Below are 23121 nucleotides of genomic sequence, written 5' to 3' on the forward strand. Positions count from 1 at the left end.
TTCTCCTTGACTTTGCTTGTCAGAAGGTTGCAAAAACTGTTCACATGATCTTGGGACACAACAACTATCACAAATTTGAACTAGTTGCCAAACATCCGACTTTTGATCATGTGAGCGATAGTGCAATGGTCATAACTGAAAAATGGCCATGTCATTTTTTCCAATGCTGTTGCAACTTTGAACAGTCACTAAGCAAACACTTGCAAGTTATGATCTACCTGTTTAAAATTTGTAATTGGAACAATTAGAAAGCAAATAGATTTCACAGTAAACAAACATAAGTTTAAAATGTCTGGTTCATCTGGTTTCAAAATGATAGCAAGATAGCAGTGTCGGTGGCAGTTGAATTACCAGAAATGATGCAGTGTAGTCCTGTCTTTGCCATGATTAAACTGGTCTTGATTTTCTATATATGGTTTTCTGCATTTGTACAAGGCTCCATAAGTAAACTATAAATCACAAGAACTGAGTTTACACAACATGGTATCAGGCAGTAAAACATAACATTTGAATGTTTCTGAGCAAAGAACCCAACTAGAATTGTTCCAATAATTTTTTTTCTGACACCAATAAGTTTCGTCTCCTGAATTTGCTCATCTTCTGATTAAAGAGTTACAATATATGTATTATCCCAGACCAAACCTTTGAATATTTGGGCTTGATCAAAATATCATCTGAAAAGTATGCAATAATCAATTAAATTGATATGCTTTTCATCTCACCAATGAAAAGCATATAAATTTAATGCTTTTCATCGGTGAGATGAAAAGCATATAAATTTAATCTCACCAGTGACTCTGGGCCTTTTGCCAGACTTCCTTTATCAAGTTTAAATTGGATTTCCCTGTTAAGCTTTTGAATGTCAATTTTTATATTTCTTGGCCATTTTGTTTTATTGGATATATTTATTAGTGCAAGTTAAGTATATTATTTTGAACTGGAGAATTGGTAAAAGAGAAAAGTCAAAAAAGCAAGACAGAATAATTGACAATAATTTCCTGTTGAAGCTGGATTAAAAGCTATCAGAGCTGCATAACTAATGAGTTTATCCTTGAAGATGAGAGTGGATGTACAGCAAGGGACATCCACTCAGATAGGAATATGCTGAGCTGCAGTGGGAGCAATAAATTGGTAGCTAAATGGAGCAAAGTATTATTTAAAGCCATACGCAAGGGGTAAATGAGCAGAAAAAGCCCTTGATATTGCAATTATTTTTAAAATCTGTACTTTGCTGCCACTATCTTTCACTCTTGTTATCTCTCCTTTGCTGCAAAATGAAGATAAAGTAGTTTAAGGGGTGTAAATCAGCTGTACTTTGATATGTTACTCCTTTGATATGGAAGTATCATCTCCTTTAGGAGACTGAAATCATCATAGGAGTCGTTATCAGCAAAATTAAAAAATGATAACTACCGTAGATATGCCTCGCATTGATCTGTAGTCTGTGATTTATTATGCACAGTCCATTTGTTTATGTAAGAGCTGCCCATAGGTTCAAGGGACAACTGAAAAACATTAAAATGTCTTCCGGAGAAGAGCGGCACCGTGTTTTCCAGAAAATACAGTTTTGTTGGTTTACATGTAAGACTAAAGTCTTTCCCTTTACTAAATGTCTATGGCAAGTCTCACTCATCTAGATCATAGTTGTCCCAAAGGTGCTTTTTAAAGAGGCAACTGGGCTTTCTTGTTTTTCTTTTGTAGGAAGTTATCACCCAGCCCTCTCCCAGAAAAATGAAATATCCTAGGAATATTGAAAAGGCAGAATATTATATTTTCCTGGATGTGAAAAAGGGAGAAACACATTTTAAACACAAAGTAAATTCCTGCAGCTTCCGGCCCATCCCCACTTTGTCAATGGGCCATTAAGAAGGCCAAGCTAGTCCACTTTACATAATAAAGAGTTCTCCTCTTCAACTCCAGAGGCCCATGGGAGTCTGGCAACCAATCAGAATACATTTCTTACACAGGAACAGGAAACAGATAGGTGGGGCAGAACAGATTATAAAAAGCCCTGCAAGGCTCTTCTCTTCCTCCTCTCTTCTCTTCCCTTCTCTTCTCCACCAACATTGAAGCATGTGATCACCTTTTCTGTTCAGGATTCAAGCCATGCGGTCCTGTCCACCATTAAAACCATCTTTCCAAGCAGCCTCCATGTCTCCAGTGTCTTTTTCCCCACTTGGAGCCGAACCCAGAAGGACATTTCTTCCAACACTTTGAAGACGTTTTTTTTTCTCATCCAAGAAGCTTCATCAGCTCTGATTGGATAGAGAGGAATGGAAGGACCTCAAGTTTGAAAGAGGGTCAAAGAGGCCATCAGTGTCAAAATTGAACAGCCCTCTCAACAGAGGGGGAGGGATATGGCATCATTTATTTCCAATCTACAACACAGTCCTTTCAGCAGTTCCAGGAAGGCTCCACACCCATTTGCACTACTCAGGTGGTCCTGAGGACACAGATAAACCTCCAGGTGGCCTTAATGACTCGCTAAAAGAATGCAAATGACCAGCTGTCTGCAAGGAGTATAAATCCTTCCATTCCCCTCCATGCAATCAGAGCTGAAGAAGCTTCTTGGATGAGAAGTGAAATGTCCAAAGAGAAACAAGAAAGTCTAGTTGCCTCTTGAAAAAGCACCTTTGGGTATTTCCCTTTACTAAATTCTAATACGGGTACCATGTGGGAAAACTAAAGGCCATTAGATAGGTTTTTAAAACAGCAAATTCAGCAGCCTCTGCATTGCTTTGCACTTTGCCATGTCTTTAGATATCTTAATTACAACTTTGAATTATGCTCAGGGACAGAATGGGGGCCAATTAAGCTGCTGCATTTAGCAAACAATTAGCACACACAGATTAACAGGCCCTGCTTTGGCTCCAGCATTCTGGAACTGTTTAAGCTGTCTAAGCCTTTTAAAAAGGCACCTCTGTGGGGAAAAAAAACCATCCACAATAGATGAAATGGTGTGTAAACAAGGAGCATGGCCTCTCCAGGAACTGTTAGTCAGTACATTGCTTTTTACTGAATCTGGAGTATTCCCAAATTGCAGACCTGGGTGTTTTGTGGGTAGAAAGTCCTGGGTTTAACCCCTGGCATCTCCAAGGACGGCAGGCAAAATTGTGATAAATTGTAACCAGTATTGACCTTGATAGTCTAAATGGGCCTTTTTTCAAACTGGCTTCCAGGAACCATAGCTTCAAAGACATGAATGGATTCCACAAGAGATTAAGGGTGGGAGGCAGAGGGAGGAGGGAAAAGCCCAATATTCTTGGCAAGGCTTTATGGGGGGAAAAGCCACCTTCAAATTCACTGAATCATCTGTTCATACCATGTTATAGTTCCTCTCATTGGCTGGACATCACCAGTATTTGCAACTATGCTCCGCGCATGGGGTAGCTAACTGCTATTCCCTCACAATGTTCACCCAGACAAAATCTGATTCCCTGCCTACCCCCAAACTCTGGCAAACTTTTCTAATTCTGCAAGAGTGATTGCAGTGAGTTTCTCCTCCTTCACTTCCCATGGCAGAATATGCATTTGTCCATCCCCAAAAGTTCCAGCCAAAGGTGGCATCATATGCATAACTACTTAAAGAGTACATACCATTGAGCTGTGTGGCAATTAATCAAGAAACACAGTTGCACCATTCATCTAGACAGTTGGCCACCCTAGTTGCATTCCTTTTCTCCTCCTTTTATACTGTCAACCAGAGTTGCCTTATCAGGGAAATGGGTGGCATATAAATGTAATACATAAATAAAATTTGTTTCCTTTTGTGCCATGACAGTGGCACCTAGAAACTCTGGAGATGATGGCAATTGGAAGTTCAAAAGGTATAGAGCAGGATTTTTCAAATTTTTTGATGGGGTGTTGTGAGGAATTAGAAAGTACCATAATTCATTCTAACACAGCTAATTTGCTATTATTGTGCTGTCTCTTGATTAGAGGTTCTGATTTTTTTTTTAAACTAACAAGTTGCTTAGACTGAGCATTTTGAAAACCTCATGTCTGGATGGTCTCAGCTGCCTACGTTCCTAATATCAAACCTGCCCAATATTCCTAGTTGCAAATATTCAGGAAATTATGAAAACTGCATTTAGAAACTAACTTCAAAATCTCATTTAGGTGCTGCTTCAGATAGACTTATGTTGTCGACATCACAGACGAGTCAACAACTTTGCTTTACAAACTTGCTATGTTTGCGATAAATCTTTAAACATATTTTCTATTGGGATTAGTGCCTGTAATGGTTTTTTTTGCTTATTTTGAGAAAAAGTTGCAGAATGATTAGGCATGTACAGCGTGTTCCAATATAGGGTGTGTTTGCGTGACATGCTTAGGTGAGCCTGCCCCGGTCCATGGGTAAGTGATTTCCCAAGTGATCTAGCCCTAAACAGATGCTCAGAGGACTGCTTACTGGAGTGCAGCTATCTTGGCTAATGTCCAAGCCACCTTTGCAGGGTTAAGCAGTTTTGCAGTAAAAATGGTAAAACCCAGAGCGTTAGTGCTAGTTTTACCATCCCTTCCCCCAAACTGCGTTACCTGTTTCACCTTCTCAGCACTTGCAAAGGAATGGAAGAAAAAGCCGAGCATGGCTAGAATAGCCCCATTAAGTAGTTGTTCTAGCTTCCCATTCTTCTGTTTAGAAGCCAAAAGACAGTAATCCCAGATTTCTTTTCTGAATTTGAAAGAAAACTGTTCCCAGGATGACAAATTACCAATAACAAACCTCAGATACTAACTGCGGTCAAGATATCCTGCCTTTGGCAATTTCTTCTCAGGTTCCAGGGCCACCCAGTGAACTTGGTCTTATGTATTACAGAAGCACTCCATAAAATAGAAACACTTGTGTTTGAGATTTCAATCTCGGGTACACGGAGATAGAGCTACACATGCTATTATCTAACCTTTACTTGAACGTATCCAGTGGAGTTGATCTTTCCGAGTAATTGGATTTACTGTTGAATTGCTTTGTTGGGAATTTTTATTCTAATTTTTATTCAATTGGAATCTGCTTTTTTGTAACTTAAATCCATTATTCTATCGTGCAATCTAGAATGAGGAAGGTCTTGATTTACTTCTTCAGTTTTCTTGGCAAGATTTCAGTAGTGAGTTGCCATTACCACCACCTCAGGGCTAAGAAAGAGTGTTTGGCCCAGTCACCAAGGCAGCACTAGAATGCAGCTTCCTAGTTTCTAGCTGTATGCCTTTAACCAGTAGACCAAACTGGGTCTCATGAATTTACTTCCATTTGACAGCTTCTGAGATAATGTGAAGACTCATGTGCTTCAGCCTTTGCTCAAAACAAAACATACCCAGCTCCATCAGCCTCTCTTTGTAGGATCTCATTTCTAATCTCATGTTTTGTGTGTTGCTCTTCTCTCAATCCTTCTTATTGCATTATTCCCAGAATTGGGACCTAACCAAGGCCACAAGGAACACATGAACCAGTTCCAAGATTTTAAAGGTACATTTACATTGATTAAACCTAAAATTACATTTGTTCTTGTTATGGTCGCATGTGCCGCTGGCTCATATTCAATTTGTAATTTACACTAACGATCCATGCAAGCACCGAAAATACTAAGATGGAGCCCTACCCAAATAACACAAGGTCCAATCACAGCACCCGTGAAAGAAACAAAAACTATTATCAGCTCCTTCACCAGTCGTAATTATTAATCCACAACCAACTTTGAAGATCTCCCGTTCCCTCTTGCCATGTTATAAATGCATTTTTTTTTGTTTTTTAAGTGGAAACATTACAATTGTCTTTTGGTTACTTTCAGACCATTTCTGTAACCTCCTGAAATCTTCTGAAATATATCTATCCCATCCAATTTAATTGAAATTTCTATAAACACTCCCTAAACCTCTGCATCCACTGATAAAAGTACTAGAATAGAGGATGTAGGATTGATTTTTTTTTAAAAAAAAGTACCCTACTTGATACCTCTTTTTGATTTGGCCATGAATTAGTCAAAAAGATTGAGAAAAGAAGTTTATCCACAAATATTATATCTAATTGGGGAAAGGTAATTGTATTTGATTCCAATTGGATTAACTGAATGTAAGATTACTAGGAATAAATCTGAGATAAATTATTATTTTAATATTCCACTTAGTAACATAAACACAGATAGGGAAGCAAGCATTTACAGGTAGTCCTCATTTAGTGGCTGCCTTATTTATTGACCATTTTTAGTGAACAACAAATGATCAAACTTAGCATATATAGTCCAACCCTGGCATATATGACTTTTTTTGGAAAGGTCAGAGAAGAGCAACAAAAATGATTAGGGGTCTTAGAAGCTATAACATACAAAGAATGATTGCAGGAACAGGGCATACCGAGCAGTGGTGGGATTCAAATTTTTTTACTACTGGTTCTATGGGCGTGGCTTGGTGGGTGTGGCAAGGGAAGGATACTGTAATATCTCCATTCCCTCCCTACTCTACAAAATCCCCATTTCCTCCTGATCAGCTGGGATTCGGGAGGCAGAGAATAGATGGGGCCAGTCAGAAGTGGTATTTACCAGTTCTCCGAACTACTCAAAATTTCTGCTACTGGTTCTCCAGAACTGGTCAGAACCTGCTGAATACCACCTCTGATACCTAGTCTAGTGAAAAGGACCAGGAGTGATCTGATAGCAGTCTTCCAATACTTGAAGGGCTGTCACAAGGAAGAGGGCCCCCACTTATTTACCAACGCACCTGAAGGAAAGACAAAAAATAATGGATAGAAACTAATCAAGGAGAGAAGCAACCTAGAACGAATGAGAAAATCCTAACAATAAGAGAACAATAAACCAATAGAACAAATTGCTTTTGGAAGTTGTGGGTACCCCCTCACTGGAGGCTTTTAAGAAGAGACTGGATGGACATTTGTCAGAAATAGTACAGGTCTTCTGTGTGAGCAGGGACTAGAATCTAGATGACCTTCAAGTTCCCTTCCAAATCTGTTACTGTTTTACTGACATTTGCAGGTAGTAAGATTGTAAACACAGTCACAATTCCACTCAGCAACCACTTCACTTAATGACCATGTTGCTGGTCCCATCTGTGGTTGCTAAATGAGGACTATCTGTATATGTTGGTGTGTATGTATAGAACTGGTCTACTAAACAAAATTAACTTGCTTGGTTAAGTTCACAGGTCTTAATATTTGAAGTTATGTGTTTTTTAAAACTTTCATTTCTTCATAGCTTTATTACAATTTCCTTAACTCAGCATCAATAGTGAATTGCTCCCACCTGCACCATCAAATCTACTCCAGGATCCTTTGGAAAAATCTAGGGATGCACAAAATAGTTGGGGAAGCAAGTAGAAGTTCTAATGTACAAGAATAAGTCTGATTGTGTACTGCTAGATTTAGCTTTAAACAGACATTTTATATGTACATTTTTGCAATAGAAGCCTTCATTCGTAGCAATGCCCTATGTAAATAAAGCTGGCATAATTTTAGCATCAGGTACTGTTTCAAAATGATATATTTTTCCTACAAAATGAAAAAATTGACACATAGAATTGTTAGAAGTTTTATTGCACTCTTTCATTTTAGTAAGATCAAACTGTTCACTTTCCAGTTGCTTCTCAAGAAAATTCTTGCTCAATTTGCTTTCCGCACCGTACTGACAAAAATCTAATCTGAGATTTTATTACTTTGCTGTCATATGTTGAAACAAACTATGCAAAACTATGAATTTTATTAAAAATTTGAGGCTTTTTTTTTAGAAATTTGCTTACCGACAAGGCAATACTGTAGTACTTTGATTTATTATTTTCTTAAAAAGTTATGACATTTTCTGTAGCACTCCAGATCAGTTAAAGTAGCTGAATTTAAACATTAGTAATGAGTTGAATGATTATTATTGTGGCACTTGAGTAGATGAGATATCCTCCCACTGCATATTGATTTATGCTGGATTGTTGGAAGCAACATTAGTTGTAGTCTTCTTAAGGTGTGAGACGCTTTGGATCACGGGGAAACATGGATGTCTGCCGGACATTGCTCAACCCAAGATACAACATGGTGACTCTTTCCAAGCCTGTCAAAATTAAATCCAATCTAATTAATCTGAAGATGGAATTATATGTACAACATAAATTGAACTATTCACGAACGAGAACAAACTTGCTGGGATATTTGTGATAAACCAAAGTCAGTACCAAATAGTTTTTTCCAGCTGCCAGTGCCAAGTGCAATCTGGCAAAGGTCTGAGACAAAAATCAGCAATAGTGGAATTGAAAGAGAACATTGGCAGGGTGATGCAGTGCTTTCTGTGACATATCCAGATATCCTTAGTCTTCCATACAATTTGCAATTAAGGGAAAAACTGGATTACATTTTTTATAATATCTAAATTTAATTTCATAGTAAAAAAGGTGGTGGGTGGGATAATAGCAATTATTTTTATTACATTAGTAATATGAACCATAGAAAAAGATCCCTATGAAACAGCAATTGTTTCTTTCCCCCATTATTCTATGCCTTGCTAGATAAAATAGAAAGAGGAACATGGCAAATAAGTGTTATGATTTCTTTTGTGATTAAGGATCTTTCACTATCATTTCATTACTTCTTTGATAAGTGGTTCATAAGAAAAAAAGAACACAAGTTTACACTTTTTTTTAAAAAAAAACGACCTTCAGAGATAAATGGACTGGAATTAAAATAATCTGAACACAGACCAAAGTGAAAATATAATATAATGAATATAAGCTACATTACCTATGCCGCCACCTGCATGGGGAGGTGCACCAAAACGAAATGAATCGATATAAGACTTAATTTTCTCTAAATCTGAAAAGGAAAAATTGTATTTCAGCTCAGGCCAAATTCTAATTAGCATCATGGAAAAAGCATTCAATATAGAGGAGAGCACCAATATTAACCAATGTTTCAGTTCTTCACAACATTCCAATACATGTTTTTGCATTAATTCAACATGACTATCCTGCTTAGGCAGGAAACCCTACACCATTTCATACAAATGATTGTCCAATCTTTTCTTTAAAATTTCCAGTGTTGGAACATTTACAACTTCTGGAGGCAAGCTGTTCCACTGATTAATTGTTCTGTCAGGAAATTTGAGGGGTACCTACAAAAATGAGGGAGTCAATCTATTTTCCAAAGCACCAAAAGGCACAAGAAACAATGGATGGAAACTAACCAAAGAGAGAAGCAACCTAGTTAGATGGAAACTAACCAAAGAGAGAAGCAACCTTGCTCAGTAGTAGTAACTGTGAAGTAACTGTGAAAGGGATCTTGGAGTCCTAGTGGACAACCATTTAAATATGAGCCAGCCGTGTGCAGCAGCTGCCAAAAAAGCCAACACAGTTCTAGGCTGCATCAACAGAGGGATAGAATCAAGATCACGTGAAGTGTTAATACCACTTTATAATGTCTTGGTAAGGCCACACTTGGAATACTTCTGGTCGCCACGATGTAAAAAAGATGTGGAGACTCTAGAAAGAGTGCAGAGAAGAGCAACAAAGATGATTAGGGGACTGGAGACTAAAACATATGAAGAACGGTTGCAGGAACTGGGTATGTTTAGCTTAAGAGAAAGAAGGACTAGGGGAGACATGATAGCATTGTTCCAATATCTCAGGGGTTGCCACAAAGAAGAGGGAGTCAAACTATTCTCCAAGGCACCTGAGAGTAGAACAAGAAGCAATGGGTGGGAACTAATCAAGGAGAGAAGCAACTTAGAACTGAGGAGAAATTTCCTGACAGTGAGAACAATTAATCAGTGGAACAGCTTGCCTCCAGAAGTTGTGAATGCCCCAACACTAGAAGTCTTTAAGAAGATGTTGGATAGCTATTTGTCTGAAACAGTATAGGGTTTCCTGCCTAGGCAGGGGGTTGGACTAGAAGACCTCCAAGGTCCCTTCCAACTCTACTATTGTATTGTATTGTATTGTATTATTGTATAGGACTAAGGAGAAATTTCCTAATGTTGAGATCAATCAACCAATGGAATAGCTATCCAATGTTAGACATCTATTTTGGTTTAGAGGTTAAGGCATCAGGCTAGAAAGCTTTTAAGTTGTTAATGGACCTTTTCTGATTAGAATTAAATGGAGAAGTTTTACTTGTTTATAAGTAAGAGATGAGACATGGGAAGAAAAGTGCTTTGTTGTAATGTAAGAGAAGATGAAAAGCTATTGACATTGTACTGATGAAGGGGGAACTTATTTATCATTTTTTCTTTAACATATTTTCATTTTTGCACTTTTTAATTTTTTTTCTCATTTTACTCATAATTTTTCTTAGCTTGTATTAGTTTCTTATCTTTGTACACTTACTATTTTGCTGCCAAAAGGCAAGACAGTGGCTAATGTAGCATTTTTTGTTAGCCCAACTCAGAGATGGCTAAAAATACGCTATGCACACTGGCCTTTTTCCTAGCCTTAAAATACACTGATTTTTAGCTGTCTAAAAGTAAGATACACATGGAACGCCTTGTAAAAGTCCAAAATGTGGAGTACCCTCTCTCAGATTTTGTATTTTCCCTTTTCTCAACTAGTTTTAATAATGATTTTGTAATTACTTTCAATTATTTTCTGTAGGTATATTTACTATGTTAGCGATCCAGATGGCCTGCTTACAGTATGGAGTAAATACGTAAGAAATGTATAAACCCATTTTAAGAAAAATTTCATACAACAGCTTTTACTATTTGAAATGATATGTACTTTTTACTTTCCATTAGACAATCAAATATTTGACTTTCTTTGCAGGAGAAAGGATATTCTAAGAGGCACAAATTATCTGTAAAAATTCTAAACTCCACTCCCATTAGTCCTATTTTGAGTTTTAACCCTGTTCTATTTGTTATTTGACATGCTACTCAAATCATGATGCGGCCCAAGGCCCAACTTTTAAAATACGGATAATATAAAAGTAAAAATTCTAGTTGTGCCAAATGAAGTCCACACATGTTCAAATTGCTAAAGCTGAGAAATCCTGAACTAAGAGAAAAATACAGAATTATCGTTTTGCAGTCACAAGGATCCTATGAAAATAAGATATACCAGACTCCTCTAATAAAGAGGTACCTTTGTTAGAAATGATTTGTTTAACTAATAGACCTTAGGAATTACCAATGCCATGATGTAAGGCTCTCTCAGTCAACAGCTCTGGATCATGAATTCTCTGTGCCCCAGACAGAATCTCTTCTCCTCTCATGAACATATCGTAGGAGTTGGAGGTTATCTGGGTGGGAGAGAGGGGAATATGTGACTTAGCAACCAATACTTAAGTATGCTTCAAAACTACAATCTATAGAAAATAAATGACATAGGATAAAGGCACTGACCACAATGAGCAATGTAAGAGGAATATCTGCTAGGAGAAAAATGCTGCTTGAGGCAGCATCTGCCTGCTCCAACTAGGATTGCATCCTGCCATCATGATCTCCATGAGAAAGAACACTTTTCCCTTTCCCTTGTGTGCAGTTTTCTGAACTGCTGCTGTAGTATAACTATACTAAAATGGTGGTTATTTGTTTTGTTTCACTTTGTCTTTCTTTTCTGTTCATAAGATTTATGTTTAGCCCGTAGGATTCAATAGACTACTTTATTCTGTGAAGATTATCCGGAAAGCAATCTTTGTACCAGAGGCAGAGACAAGGCCCTCTTCTTGTACTGAATTATTTCAAGTTCATGGAGGACATTCTTGGGTCCCTGTTTAATTTTTGAGGAAAAAGCCTTTTCTAAACCTCTTTTCCAAACAAGATGATGTAATTTTTAGTGTCTAAAAGATTCTGCCTGCTTAAATCAATGTACTCAGAAGCTATTGAATAAAACACAGCCTAGCACTGTATTTCTTACTAATACTACCACCTAGTGAGACTCAGTATGATCCTTTTTCTTGTACTTCTTCAAATTAATTTTAAAATTTAAAGTTAACATACCACTATTTTGTTATAGGTTCAAGAAAGCTAAGAGACAATTTTATATATAATATTGAGAAGATATACCACAGGGGTGTCAAACTCATGACAACACATCGTCATGTGATGTATAGCAACTTTCCTCTTTTCGCTAAATTGGGGGTGGGGGTGGCCAGCGCGTGACACTTCTGGTCTGTGGGCCGCGGGTTTGACACCCAATGTACCATGATATACAGAAATTACCTCTTAATTTGCACAGCTGTACAAATAACTGGAGGAGAAAAACAGATCATTCCAAATAGGTAAAATGATAGGGAAAATAGAAAATTTATTTACCCTTCTTTGGCAAGTGACTGATGTAAAATAAGGCCTTGTGGTTTCACCACTGCTTAAAATAAAAGTATTACAGCAGGTGGTACTACCTAGAAGACTTAAGCTCATCTTGGAAGCTGGAGTACCTTGGTTACTATTCCTGTCTATAGGCAAGATTAGGCAGTTGAAAAAACATCCTGGAAAAAACTCCTATGACAAACCAGCTATACAGAGCTATCATGAAAACAGCATAGGTATAATCACCAAGAATAGGAAATTAGAAAGAACCAAGACGCTAAGAGACATTTGATGGAAACTCAACTTCATATTGGGAGAGAGATGGATACTTTCTAAATTTGATAAAAAAACCAAGCAAACAAACCAACCCTTTATAAAATTGTAAAATATGCATTTCCGGTTGCCAGCTAAAAGCTGAATTCTAGTCAAATCACTTTTTTTTACAATATCCATTTATCTAATTAGAATTAAATACCATTGAATATAATAACCCCCCCCCCCCGAGATCTATGCAAATTATTTTTTTAAAGTGTTTTAGTCATTTCCCCATTCTTTCAATTTTGTTGCCATTCATTTTTTTTGTGTGGATAATTGTGTATAATTGTCATGACGTGCTCCCCAAAACCGGAAGGATAGTTGTAGTAATACCTATGATAGTGATGGCGAACCTTTTTGTCGTTGCGTGCCAAAAGCAGTGCACGTTACCCCACACCCATAATGCAATGCACGTGCGACAGCCCCCCGTGTGCCCATAATGCAATGCATGTGTGACCTCCTGGCGCCCATGCGTATACATGCATGACCCCCTGGTGCCCTGTTTTGGCGGGCCTCCCTGCAACCTCCTGGGACCAAAAACAGGGTGTGGGGGGAGTGCCTCACCCCTCTGCGCTCCCCTCCCGCATGCGTGCACGCCTCCCGCATGCGGCTCACCTCTGTGTATGCACGACAGAGACCTGAAAATCAGCTGGCTGGCGAGAGGCACGTGTGCATGCGCAGTGGAGCTGAGCTGGGGCAACAGCTTGCATGCCCGTAGAGAGGGCTCTGTGTGCCACCTGTGGCACGCATGCCATAGGTTCGCCATCACAGATCTATGAGGTATAAGGTTTTTTTTGGCACAATAGCTTTTTCTTTCATCAGATATTTTTCACAGCTATTAGAAAGTCAGTGTTTAACTAGAGGGATTTTGCTTTGGACACTGAAAATCTGCTAAGAATTTCAAAACAGGATCAAAAGACTATTAAATGATGGTATCCATATCTCTTATAATTTATTAGGAGGAATTGAAGAAACTGGTTGGGATCTTATATTATTCTTTCAGACATATTTCAAAAGTTAATTATTTATTTTAAAATTTAATAAAGCAGCTGTAATAATTCCAAAGAATATTACCATCAACCTGAAGCTACTAATAGAACTTTTACTTGGCAAACAAGATAGAGATCACATAATATTTTCTACTCCTTTCAAACAGTATTTCTTTTGCATGGAACAAATGGTAGAGTTAACATTTTCAATCCTTTCCTACAATTATATTATCTCAACAATATCACACACTACAATGATTCTGTCATGGAGAAAATCTATCTATGTGATTGCTTGGAGTTGAAAAATGACTTGACGACACATAATCAATTGTTCAATCAATCAATTTGTAAGCAGGCACAATGCACTGGGAAGCAAAGGAAAGAATCACAAGACCACTAATGACTGTATAATACAAAAATAGATGTTTTCATTTTGGGAATGACCCATATCAGACTGTGAACTTGCAGTATGTTTATGGCACATTTGTGGCACAAATCCCACATCAGATTTGCAATGTGTTCATATTTGTCATTATTTGGCAGCATTTTTTCAATACTGAGAAACATACTTACAGGATTTGCTGGGTCAGGCATTGTGTAGAAAGGTCTTACAGCCAGTGGATATTTGTCAAGAATATAAAAGTCGGTGTCATACTGCAGATATTAATAAAATAATTTTTAAAAAGAAAAAGAAATGGTAGAAATTAATTAAAACCCTACAGTGATATGAGACCTACTACAGAAGATTATACAACAATACTGTGATACACAAATCACAAGTAATTTTATGTGATACAGTATAGGTATTTAAGCTTACATCAGAAAGAAACTCAAGTGCTTTTTAAAAACATATTTTTTTAAAAAAAATTACCTTTTCCTTCACCAGACGGCCCAAGAGCTTTTCACTTGGTGTACTGAAAATAAACAATCAGAGGTAAACAACATTGGCTTTTAGCAAGAATGTGTCTGAGGTATTACTGGGTTTGTATTGTGTGCCTTCCAAAAAAATGCAAGTGAGATAAAATGTTTATGGTTTAAAAATGCCATTTAATGCTATTTACTAGCCCAACCATAGCAAACTGGGAATTAAATCTTGGATTCAGATTTTGTTGAAATAGGCCATAGGCAACCTGACCAGTACGCTCACAGGTGTATTTCTTATAGCATACTAGATTCCTAGCTTGCTGATTTTTAAAAAATCCTTTCTACAGCACTATTTTTCCCCCGTCAAACTCCAGTCCAAGTATTAGCCATGTCTTGAGCTGAGTTAAGATCAGCTATCTACTCAGAACATGTTTATACTTTTGAGTCAGAAAGAACTACCAGAGCTCCTCATAATTTGCAGAAGATAAACAGTAACATTTAGATAAATGGGTTGCTTCTGAAAAGTTCAGTTTGGGATTGTTTATGTATGTTTTCTATAATTCATGGTTTGATTGATTGAGAAAGTCCTTTGGTAATTCCAAATTTGTTTTAATCTTATTTTCTGGAGATCTATCCATGTCTTGGGATGTGGAGATTGTATTGTTACAGGGGAATGATGTGTTATTTTATAGAGAGATTTAAATGTTTATCTATTCCCCGCACAGATGAACAGCGGTAGCCAATTCCTAAATCCAGAAATAGCATCAGAGGATCCCAGGAACGGGTACCCTCTTGCCAATAGATGGCACTCTTCCTTCTCCCTGGTAAAATCGTACCTGAGGTCATCTTCATCACCCATCTCCACTCCAGCTTCCCGAAGCATAGCCAGGGCCTCCCGGTACTCCAGCCTCAGGGTTGGCTCCAAGAACTTGAATGGCTCACATGGAAACTGTTTGCACACTGTCTGGATTTCAGTCTGAAACCTGTGTGTAAAGACAAAAACCCTTTCAACATAGCCAAGCAAAAAACAAAGAAGTACTGCTTTTCATTACCACAAGGGTTCACTCTGTCACTGTAATATTTAAGGCCTGCAAGGAAAAGTAATGTCTTGAGATAAGGTGATCGACATTTACACTGTATATGTCAAAGCATTTAGTGGGCAATCTGATGTGCTAAATGACTAAGCAAGTTAAATTTTACAAAAATTATTCTCAATAAATTGAGCTTCAGGCAGTAATCTCTGAATAAAGTCTGCATAAACAAAAATAAATGAAGTAAACTAAACCTCTGTTAATTCTTTTTTAATCCATACACTAGAGACTATGGCTTTATATGCCATGGTTCTTTTATTTCAAAAATTAAAATTTTCCAAGATCTGCTATAAAAATATAATGCTGAAGTAAAAGTCCAATAATTGCATTGAATAGGAAGAAATATATCGGTTCTTAAATATTTTGTACTTAACCTTAGTTTGGAAACAAAGTGAAAACCATAGAACCTATAAATCTTAGATTCTGGGCACCCAACAGCTAATGCCAGAATCACTTTGACTGCCATTACTCACCCATTACCATTTTTAGTTGCTCTTCATATGGAGATAGTAATGAACTATTTATTGGTAGATATCAGAACAGAATACCTGTCATATAAGGTGAAGCTTATATGCTCTTGGTTACCACTTCAAATAGGTTTCAATGGGGAATCCTAGTGCAGGAACTTCTACATTTTCCTAACCGTTATTTGTGATATTATGAATTTGCTACAAAGGAAATTTAAGGACCAATGCCAAATTACGATTGATTTTCTTGCAGAAAGACTAACAGCCTTCCAAAAAAGGTACATGAGCATGTAAGATATTAACTTGTCAGCTTCTAAAATCTAGTGACGATGTTTTACCAGGCATTTCCCCAATTTTTCTTTAAACTGGCTAAAATTGTTTTGGTCAGAATTATAAAACACACACCAACAAACTTTCAACCAGGCCTGATCCTCCCCCCCCCCCCTTTTTTTTTTACTTAATTTTTAAAATAATTTAAATAAATTATTCTTATTCTTATTAAATAAATAATTGAAACCTAAGAAAAAGACAATGGGTTTCCAGGTGAACTCAAGTACTGATTACTATATGGACACATCTGTTAGATTTCTTTGCAGAAATATGGAAGTGATTTTCTACTGCAGCCTTCTAGGTACCTTTGATTTCTTAGTCTAATTTTCTGTTTATTTAACCTTCCATTCATCTGTTTCACTGTTCCAGCATTCTCTGATAAAGAGTAATCATTATGTGACTCCAAGATTTGGCAGCTGTGGCTCACATCCTTGTTTACTAAACAAATCAGATACTGTTAAATCTTTCTAATTGCATCGTTGCTGCAGCTATGAACCAGAAAAATAGTTTAGAATTCCTCCAAATAGGTAAAATAAAAGGTAGCCAGAATATTTGTTTCAATATATATAAACTGTTATTGCTACTATTTTTTTTACTATTTAAGAGCCGTGATGGTGCAGTGGTTAGAATGCAGTACTGCAGGCTACTTCTGCTGACTGCCAGCAGTTTGGCAGTTCGAGTCTCACCAGCTCACGCCGTCCATTCTTCTGATGTTGATAAAATAAGGACCCTGATTGTTGGGAGCAGTATGTGGACTCTGTAAAATGGCTTAGAGATGGCTGAAAAACACTTTTGAAACTCTCAAGTTTTCTCTTATTTTCTAAAGTAGTATTAATTTTTTTTCTTTTACCTTTCTTGGAGTCCCTTGAAAATTTGCACCAAGGTATCTGCAATCTCATCCACCACTTCATGATAATGGTAATTAAAAGCCATTTCAATATCCAGACCAACAAATTCCGTCAAGTGTCTGTGAGTGTTAGAATCTTCTGCTCTAAATACTGCATGAGAAATATACTTTTAAAATTATGTTAAATGGTTCTATCCATGCAATTAAAAGAAGCCCTGGAGATATTATAACATCTATTGCTACTATCAATTGCTCTAATATGAAATAAAGTTATATTTCCCTGAGAGGAACTCAAATCCCCAAAGGGAGAACAAGCTACTAATATTTATGCTAGTCTTGCATTCATGTCAGGCAAGAAATAAGAATCGGCAAAAGCAATATTTAAAAGCATTAATTTTTTTAAAAGGCTACTCTCCAATATTACACAAAAAAACCTCTGTCTTAAGTCACATGCATTTTCCTTCCTTTTCTAAAACCATCTGATCCTGAAGGACCTCCACCCAAAATATTTATCTGAACAAGAATTCACTAATCCAGCAGTAAGACTCTAATGAATATAAGCAGGAAAATATAAGCGAAAATCTTCTACAGTCATTTTTAAGGATTGATCCATTAGGAGATAGTCATTCAGTAATATCACATGCTTTTAGTTCGTCACTTGAGTACCAAGCCAAAAATGGCATAACAGTTAGTGCATCTATATTGGTGATGAGCATGTAGAGTTTCAGCAAACAGCTGCCAATTTAACTCAAGTTACTTGCATACTGAAAGTGTCAGGATCAATAGAATGGGTGAAGAATAATATTGGTTTGGCTTACTAATATGGATTTACTTACAAAATTGAGAACAAAAATATTTTGCACACATTATGTAGGCGTGTATCGATTTCCAGCAAGCTGCTTATAATAACAAACTTCTGGCCCTGCTAAGCTTGTAGGTATGCAATAAATTCAATAATGGTTGAACCATGCCAACTACAGTCACATTTTCAAAAATGGAATGTTGTATGATATTCTAATAGCCACTAGAGAACACTATTGCTCTGTTTATAAGCCAAATTTCGGGCGGAACATGCTATTTGTTTTGCCTGCAAACTCTGAAACTGTCATATTGATTAGTTGTTTTCATGAAACTTTTGTCTGTTAGCAAATCAGACGGGAAAAGGTGTTGGAAAGTTAGTGCTTATATAATCTGAACATTCAGGGTATCCTTGCCCCAGAGACATGACAACTGCCTTTCAGATAAAACATTTTCTTACCTGGCCCAATGCAGAAAACCTTATCAAAGTCAGCACAAATACACATCTGCTTGTAAAGCTGAGGGGACTGTGCAAGGTAGGCACTGGTTTTGAAGTAGGACACAGTAAATACATTGGCACCACCTTCACTGGCAGCTGGAAAGCAAAGCAAGAGCAAATTTGGTGGCAAGTCTTGAACAAGGCATATCATGATAAACATGTTTTCCCCCCTCCCCCCTTTTAGTTACATTTTCTTTCATGGTAAGATAAGTAACTGATACATATTTGGTTTCAGCCTCCCACTCCCCACTTTCAAGATGCAAAAAGTACAAGCTAGAGGCTATATGTGGCCTGCCAACATACTGTATCTTCTATGGTCCCCAGAGAGGCCCTTATAAGTAAACAGGCAAAAGAAATATGGCTATTTCCATTTTTGGCATTTCTGGCAACTAAAAGGAAAGGCAAATCTCCCTTGATCTATCTCACCCCTTAACCTCTCTCCTACAAACCTTTGATCTGGCTCTGCCTACTTTGGGAATGTTGCTGCCTTCAATATTCCACCCCAAACCCTGGTGCAACCCTCAAGCCAACCCAAGTTAAGCCCTCTTACCCCACTCCAAAGCTCTGGGTCAACAGGTCAAGTTTTCCCCATTGCCTACAACAAAGGGACTTTCCAACTCAATCCTCAATTGGTATCTTTCACTTTAGCATAGCATCAAAGAGCATCAAAGCTTGTTTCAGAAGAGAAGGAAGTGGCAACAAACTTATAGAGGCAATTAGGAGGAAAAGGAGGAATCACAAGCACGAAGGTCTTGCAATCTCTAAGACTAGAGAACTCTTTGCTTTGTATGACTGGCAGTATTGAGACTAACAGGTAAATTCTCTAGTCCAGGTTAGCATATAAATTCTTCAGTGCCACCCACTGCTCTAACCCCACAGGACTTATTTTAAAATATACCCTCGGTATAAGTGTCAGTTTCAAAAATGAAAATGACAGCACAAGAAACTAAATAAAGAGAATTTTTTTTCCATACCATGCTTGAGAATGGAAAGTGTTTCAGCTTTTTAAATCAGCTATTGTTTCAAAGGCGGCAGCAGCAACTTAAAAAGAAGTGCTAATGAGCAACCAAGTACTTAAAATAAATTCATTTTGGCTAACGCAGAAATGAGATTTCCCCAAATTCATGTGTTCAATGTGTAAATTCTTCTGAATCCATTAAAATATCGAATGCATACCAGAAATAATCTTTGGAGTCTGAATTTCCACAAACCCCTTATGAATGAGAGTTTCTCGAAAAAGTTGACAAACACCAGACTGGACACGGAAGACAGCTTGACTAGTGGAGGTCTGGAAAATAAAGATACTATATTAAGATTCATAACTTTACGTGCTAGACCAACTGCTTGCCTTGATCAGGACAATGGAAGTCATTAAAATATTACTTCAAGGATGTTATATTACCTATGGACCTGTAGATGTACCTGATCATGTTTACCCAAAAGCAGTAATATTAAGCGGTAATGCCAACAGTAATAGCTGAAAACACATACTAGCAGTATGTAGTATTGTAAGCAAACGGAAGCTCTTAAGATGCTATGTAGTAAACTACACTTCTTTGACAATATGGATCTGAAATTGTTTACAGCTTCAAATGTAAGAACTAGTTCTTTGAGCTTGAAAACAAATATAACTAGTGTAATTCATTAAGAACCTGTATAACCTATTCCCATCTATCTGCCTCTGTTACAATTCTGACAAGCCTATCTGTAACTTTGATTTTTTTATATCATCTTCAATATTAACCCAACATTAATCAAAAGGGTGCACACTATAGACAACCTATTTCTAACAGGAACAGTTGAAGCTATCAAGTGAATTAAAAGTTATTAAAGACCTTACTTAAACATACTGATCTTCATCCTGCTCATTACTGATTCCAGGATAAGCGATTAATTGGCATCTGATACTTTACTACAAATTGTAGATAACATGTATGTATGAATGAATGAATGCAGAAGATCAAATTCCATGGGACTTTGCAGGAAAAAATATCTATTTCAATAGAAACCCAACTTTACAAAACCTGACCTGGATTACAGAAGCAGAACTATCTTATTACTCTGTTCCTACTCTTATACCATAGTTACACCAAAAAAACAATAAATAATAGAAAAACTGAGAGATCAGAGAGAATGAGTTAGTTTACAATCCTCCACTTCTTTTCTGATAGAAGTTGCTCATCGAAATGACCAAGGCTGTTTTATATCAACCCTCGCTCTGGGGTATATTAAAATGGACATATTACCATATCCATGCTTAGATAAGAGAATTCTTTGCCATGCCATTATAGCCACTAATGATGGACGCTGTTCCAAAGTGAAGCTGCTCTTATCCTAGTTAGATTTATGGTATGGGCGTGCAAAACATTAAGAATGCAAACTGTTTCAGATTCAAAATGCTCTGTTTTAAATATGAGGTGGGTTTGGAAATGTTTCAAGTGCCAATGTTCCAAAATACTTTCAAGATGAGGAAACAGTCCATTTCATACTCCAAATAGGACATTCTAAGTCTGAAATGGTTCAAATTTAAAACATTTTCCACATGTCCAAATGCAGATATAACAATAATAAATGGGATGTAAAAGCTGAATTGTTGAAAGAAAAGGAAAACAACGACAAATCAATCTGTTAAAATAGGAAGTGCATCAATTTTACAGCATTCAAAAAGCAAACAACAGGTGGCTGTACAAAAAAGATAGTTCAACAATAATAAAACAACAAAATATGTTTTGTATGAAGGTGAAAGGATCATTCCTTCTATTAACTTCTCCAAACAATATAGACAAGCTAGCTAGTTTTAAAAAGGGTCAGAGGGACCATTTACAAACTGGCTAACCCACATATTTATAAACAGACTAACAAGCTTTGTGGCTCAGTGAGAAGGAAAAACAATATGATTCACACTTCCATAGTCAGTGCTAAACCCACAACTGACGCTAATGTTGAAGTACTAGGAACATGCAGCTGCCAAACCTAAAGTAGTTACAGGTTGTTGGGTTTTTTTGCTAAAAGGGATATGCGTCATAGAACTCTGTTTACTATTAACTTTTTTTAGGGTGCCTATCTTTTTAGGTTACAACATGTGGTTTTTCACATGATATATCAGCAAGCCACACACATGCAACAAAACAAAGGAACTGTGACATAACTGTCACCGTTATGTGGGTGTAGAAATTTTAAACAGAGCAGATTGTATTCTTTAAAGTAAATCAAGCTTCATCTTCTTTGCATCAATGGAAGGCTAGTCAACTGAGTTAAGCAAAATAGCCAGAGAGAAAGGGACAAATACAATCTTGCTATTTTATTGTAATTTAACTAAGCTCTTAACTACAATTTTGCTGGGATTTCTAAAGATTAGCCTGTCTTGTTCTCAGTTATTTAGCGGAATTCACTCACGGTGGGCACACCTAATTATAAAATATTCATTTACTGCAAAGAGTAGGCATCTTATCTCTAGTTGGAAGTTGTATCTTATTTTTATTTTTGGCCTCTGAACATTGCAAGAGGTATGGACAGAGGTCTCAGATACCCAGGTTCTTGTTTTTGAGATGGATGGTTTGCTCAAAATATGTACAGCTTAGTTACCCTTGAGCTTAAACGTGACTGTGTTTTAAAGAAAAAATGTCACCAAAGATTGTCAAGTGTGTTTAGAAATGGGGTCTAGAGAGCTTGGAGTTTTCCCTTTAGATTTATTTGAAGAAAATGATTAATTTAATACTCTGTAGCACGCACCTCCCAAATAATCTCTATTACATCTTTGTCTTTTCTTTCTGAGCAGGTGAGGAAAAGGAAACACTGAATGTTTTTATTTTCTAAGGATGTAGGTTCAAGTCTATGTAGGAGACAGAAGTCTTCTTATAAATAAAAATGCTAGGTAAAGTTGGTATTTTGCACTGTAGCAGCTTTCCCCCTTTTCATCCAATTTCAAACAATCTTAAAATAAAATAGAATACAATAAAATCGGAGAGCTTGCCAAGTACAAGAAAGGAGATTGAAGGTACACCTATGGCCACAGGCACCACATTATTTACCAACAGAAAAAAGCATATGAGAGATCTACTGCAAGCTGTAAAATACCTGGGTGGTATTGAATTAATTTATTTGTTAGTGTAAAGGCTTCTGACAGGAAGAGAGGAAGGGGGGCATTTTTCTTGACAGTGGAGCCTCATTCTGGTACAAATTTAGAAGTGGGAGAAGGGATAGGAAGAGAATCAGAAAAGTCTCACAACCTATAACACAGGGTTTCAACGTATGAACTATATGATTTGCTGATATTTATCTTTCGTCAAACCTTTTACGATTTGACTAATGCATTTACTGTATTTTTCAGACTATAAGACGCACCAGAGTACAAGATGCACCAAGATTTTGAAGAGGTAAATTTAAAAAAAAAAGGTTTTTGTGCTCCCTGGCCACCAGGAGCACTTTTCAGGCCTCCCAAACCCTCTGCATGCCCCGTTTTTAATGGGAAAAGGTCCATCTTATACTCCGAAAAATACGGTATTTACTTATTTAATATGCTTAGACACCTCCACAATCAAAGACTCTGATGACTCACTAATACAAAAGACAAGTAATTACCAATGCTTTTATAAACAAAAAACAAAACAAAACCTGTATGGGTATTACTTAGCTAAAATGGCTCTTATCCACTACCAAATGGGCTGCTATATTCTCTACCTACAATTGTTTCTGAG

At 37.0% G+C, this 23121-nt stretch overlaps 1 protein-coding gene across 2 annotated transcripts in view; it reads right to left on the reverse strand.

The window, feature by feature from the left end:
* Positions 1-7519: 7519 nt before the first annotated feature.
* Positions 7520-23121, reverse strand: part of DARS1 (aspartyl-tRNA synthetase 1) — a 52820-nt gene continuing 37218 nt past the window's right edge. For both annotated transcript variants that reach the window (XM_081935295.1, XM_081935294.1), the window contains exons 8-16: positions 19601-19712; positions 18386-18520; positions 17131-17278; positions 15229-15375; positions 14400-14442; positions 14102-14182; positions 11104-11215; positions 8726-8797; positions 7520-8042 (exon numbers count right to left, since the gene is read on the reverse strand). In XM_081935295.1, the coding sequence (XP_081791421.1) occupies positions 7951-8042; positions 8726-8797; positions 11104-11215; positions 14102-14182; positions 14400-14442; positions 15229-15375; positions 17131-17278; positions 18386-18520; positions 19601-19712 (942 nt within the window). In that variant the 3' untranslated portion in view covers positions 7520-7950. The remainder of the gene's footprint in view (positions 8043-8725; positions 8798-11103; positions 11216-14101; positions 14183-14399; positions 14443-15228; positions 15376-17130; positions 17279-18385; positions 18521-19600; positions 19713-23121) is intronic.

This window comes from Natrix helvetica (assembly GCF_964273705.1).
Source record: "Natrix helvetica genome assembly, chromosome: 1".
Lineage (NCBI taxonomy): Eukaryota > Metazoa > Chordata > Lepidosauria > Squamata > Natricidae > Natrix > Natrix helvetica.